The following is a 3,006-nucleotide window of genomic DNA, read 5'->3' as shown; positions in this document are numbered from 1 at the left end:
CAGGCAGGTAGTTAATCTCTTTAACTACGAACAATCACCCTTAAGCTACATAATCTTTACTCCCTGGAATGGAGATAAGAAACGCCCTAACCTTTGGAATAGAAATTGACAGGATTAAAATCAACTGGTATAAATACAGATGTAACAAGACAGTAAAAGACAGAACCTGGTTGGAGATCCTAGACAGAACCTGGCTGGAGAACCTAGCAACAGAACTTGGCTGGAGATCCTGGCTAGGCTGCTGATCAACTGAATGCTGCCTCCGTGTCATTCCTTCTTCGCTGACTCTGTCCACACCTTTGGGAACCCCTGGACCTGCTGGGGTTGGACCCCAACAATGGAGAGCACCCCGTCGAGGGGTGGACTGAACCGAGCACACCTACAATGCAGGAATCTGCAGGAGTTCCTTGGGGGCCTGAGCCCTGGGGTACTGGACCAACTCTACGGGCACCCTGCCACCTGCCTGGCTGTCTTCAGGGAGCTCCCATCGTTGGCTAAGAACTGGGTGATGCGGATGCTCTTTCTGGAGCAGCCTTTGCCACAAGCTGCTGTGGCCCTGTGGGTGAAGAAGGAATTCAGCAAAGCTCAGGAGGAAAGTACAGGGCTGCTGAGCGGCCTCCGGATCTGGCACACGCAGCTGCTTCCTGGTGGTCTCCAGGGCCCCATCCTAAACCCCGTCTTCCGCCAGAACCTCCGCACTGCGCTTCTGGGTGGGGGCAAGGCCTGGTCTGATGACACAAGTCAGCTGGGACCAGACAAGCATGCCCGGGATGTCCCCTCACTGGATAAGTACGCCGAGGAGCGATGGGAGGTGGTCCTGCACTTCATGGTGGGCTCCCCCAGTGCAGCCGTCAGCCAGGACTTGCCTCAGCTCCTCAGCCAAGCGGGGCTTATGAAGAGTGCTGAGCCTGGAGAGCCGCCCTGCATCACCTCTGCTGGCTTCCAGTTCCTGTTGCTGGACACCCCCGCCCAGCTCTGGTACTTCATGCTGCAGTACCTGCAGACGGCCCAGAGTCGGGGCATGGACCTAGTGGAGATCCTCTCCTTCCTCTTCCAGCTCAGCTTCTCTACTCTGGGCAAGGATTACTCTGTGGAAGGTATGAGTGATTCTCTGTTGAATTTCCTGCAGCATCTGCGTGAGTTTGGGCTTGTTTTCCAGAGGAAGAGGAAGTCTCGGCGGTACTACCCCACGCGCCTGGCCATCAATCTCTCATCAGGTGTTTCTGGGGCGGGGGGCACTGCGCATTAGCCAGGCTTCATTGTCGTGGAAACCAATTACCGGCTGTACGCCCACACAAAGTCGGAGCTGCAGATCGCCCTCATTGCCCTCTTCTCTGAGATGCTCTATCGCTTCCCCAACATGGTGGTGGCGCAGGTCACCCGGGAGAGCGTGCAGCAGGCCATCGCCAGCGGCATTACAGCCCAGCAGATCATCCATTTCCTAAGGACAAGGGCCCACCCAGTGATGCTTAAACAGACACCTGTGCTGCCGCCCACCATCACAGACCAGATTCGGCTGTGGGAGCTGGAAAGGGACAGACTCCGCTTCACCGAGGGCGTCCTGTATAACCAGTTCCTGTCGCAAGTGGACTTTGAGCTGCTGCTGGCCCACGCGCGGGAGCTGGGCGTGCTGGTGTTCGAGAACTCGGCCAAGCGGCTCATGGTGGTGACGCCTGCGGGACACCGCGACGTCAAGCGCTTCTGGAAGCGGCAGAAGCACAGCTCCTGACGGGGGCGCCGAGCGACGCCCCGGGGACTTGGGGTGACTGCACCTGGGGACGCTGCTGTCCAATAAAGTCGGAAAGCGCTCAAAAAATATATATATATATATTTTTAAATGCTTCATAGCATCATTACTGGCACATAGTAAATGCTTAGTAAATATTAGCTATTATCTACATGTACTTGATAGGTTTTGGTGGGAGAAAACCCTGAGGTTGGTTTGGGGTATGTTGAGGCCTAGGTACTTCTGAGTCATCAGAGAAGTGGAAGCAATACTGCCCCGGGCAGAAGCGTGCTCACCGAATAGTCCCAGCCTTGTCTACACACTGGGACACTGACCTCTGGAGCCTTTGCTCCCTCTTCTGTAGAGAAGAAATGGTATTATCCACCTACCCTCTGGCTGAGGAGGCGCTACACACATGTAGGATGGTATTAGTATTATTTTATCTGTCATTATATGCTCCCCTCCTTCTTTCCACCACGTAGTTGGAATCAAGAAAACTTTCCTGTTTTGCCAGTTATAGGGTTGTGCACTTGCACCCTGAAAGGCTCCTTGTGTGCCACATGTGGCATCAAGTTCTTCTTCTCTCAACCATTGTCTTTCTTTCCTTGTTCCTCTCCTGTTTCTGTCCTCTGCCCCCCACCACTCCCCTTCCTTGTGCCAGGACCCCTGGGAACTCATGCTGACTCTGTGGGTGTTTCTGAGCAATTAAACTGCTGAGGTTGATGAGTTCTGGCATTAACATGTCGTCAGGGTCTTACAGTAAAATAGGAACAGCTGGTAATAGTGAGGGGGACAGGGACAGTCCCTCTGCAGGGCTGATTTGGTGCATATACGTTTGCTCTGCAGTGTGGCACTTACCGGGCAATGATAACTTGCAAACTTTCTAATTTAGCATTCATTTCTTGGCACTAGATGAGAGCAGTCCTAGCATGCAGGAATGAGTCATGTAATAGCAGAGATAATTCTTACAAATAATAAACATCCCTTTCTATTATTCCAAAGACAAACATTGGTGGTGGTGTCATTGGGGTTTTTCATGACCTTTTGTGCACTCTGGACTGGTCTTTTCCAAAACAAATGTGGTGTCTGCATTTTAGATACTTTTCCTCCCCTGCCCCTTTATCCTTCAGAAATAAAAGATTTTCCAACACAAGGCTAAATGTCAGCTGACGTTGCAAATGTGTAAAAGGATCATTTTTATGGTCCTCAGCTTCCAAGGGTTCTTGTGCAAGCTTCTTTTTTTCTGGATTCAGTTTTCTTGTTTGTGAAATGATGGGGTG

At 52.0% G+C, this 3,006-nt stretch overlaps 1 protein-coding gene across 1 annotated transcript; it reads left to right on the top strand.

Moving 5' to 3' along the window:
* The first annotated feature begins 337 nt into the window (after positions 1-337).
* On the top strand, positions 338-1,756 carry LOC102427977 (general transcription factor IIH subunit 4-like). The gene is given in 1 exon segment (XM_014460220.2): positions 338-1,756. A coding segment is annotated over 1 exon segment (1,392 nt). The 3' UTR covers positions 1,730-1,756.
* The last annotated feature ends 1,250 nt before the right edge of the window (positions 1,757-3,006 follow it).

This window comes from Myotis lucifugus, unplaced genomic scaffold (genome assembly GCF_000147115.1).
Source record: "Myotis lucifugus unplaced genomic scaffold, Myoluc2.0 scaffold_128, whole genome shotgun sequence".
Classification (NCBI taxonomy): domain Eukaryota; kingdom Metazoa; phylum Chordata; class Mammalia; order Chiroptera; family Vespertilionidae; genus Myotis; species Myotis lucifugus.
Note: the sequence above shows the minus strand (reverse complement) of the source record. Positions and strands in the feature narration are given on the sequence as shown.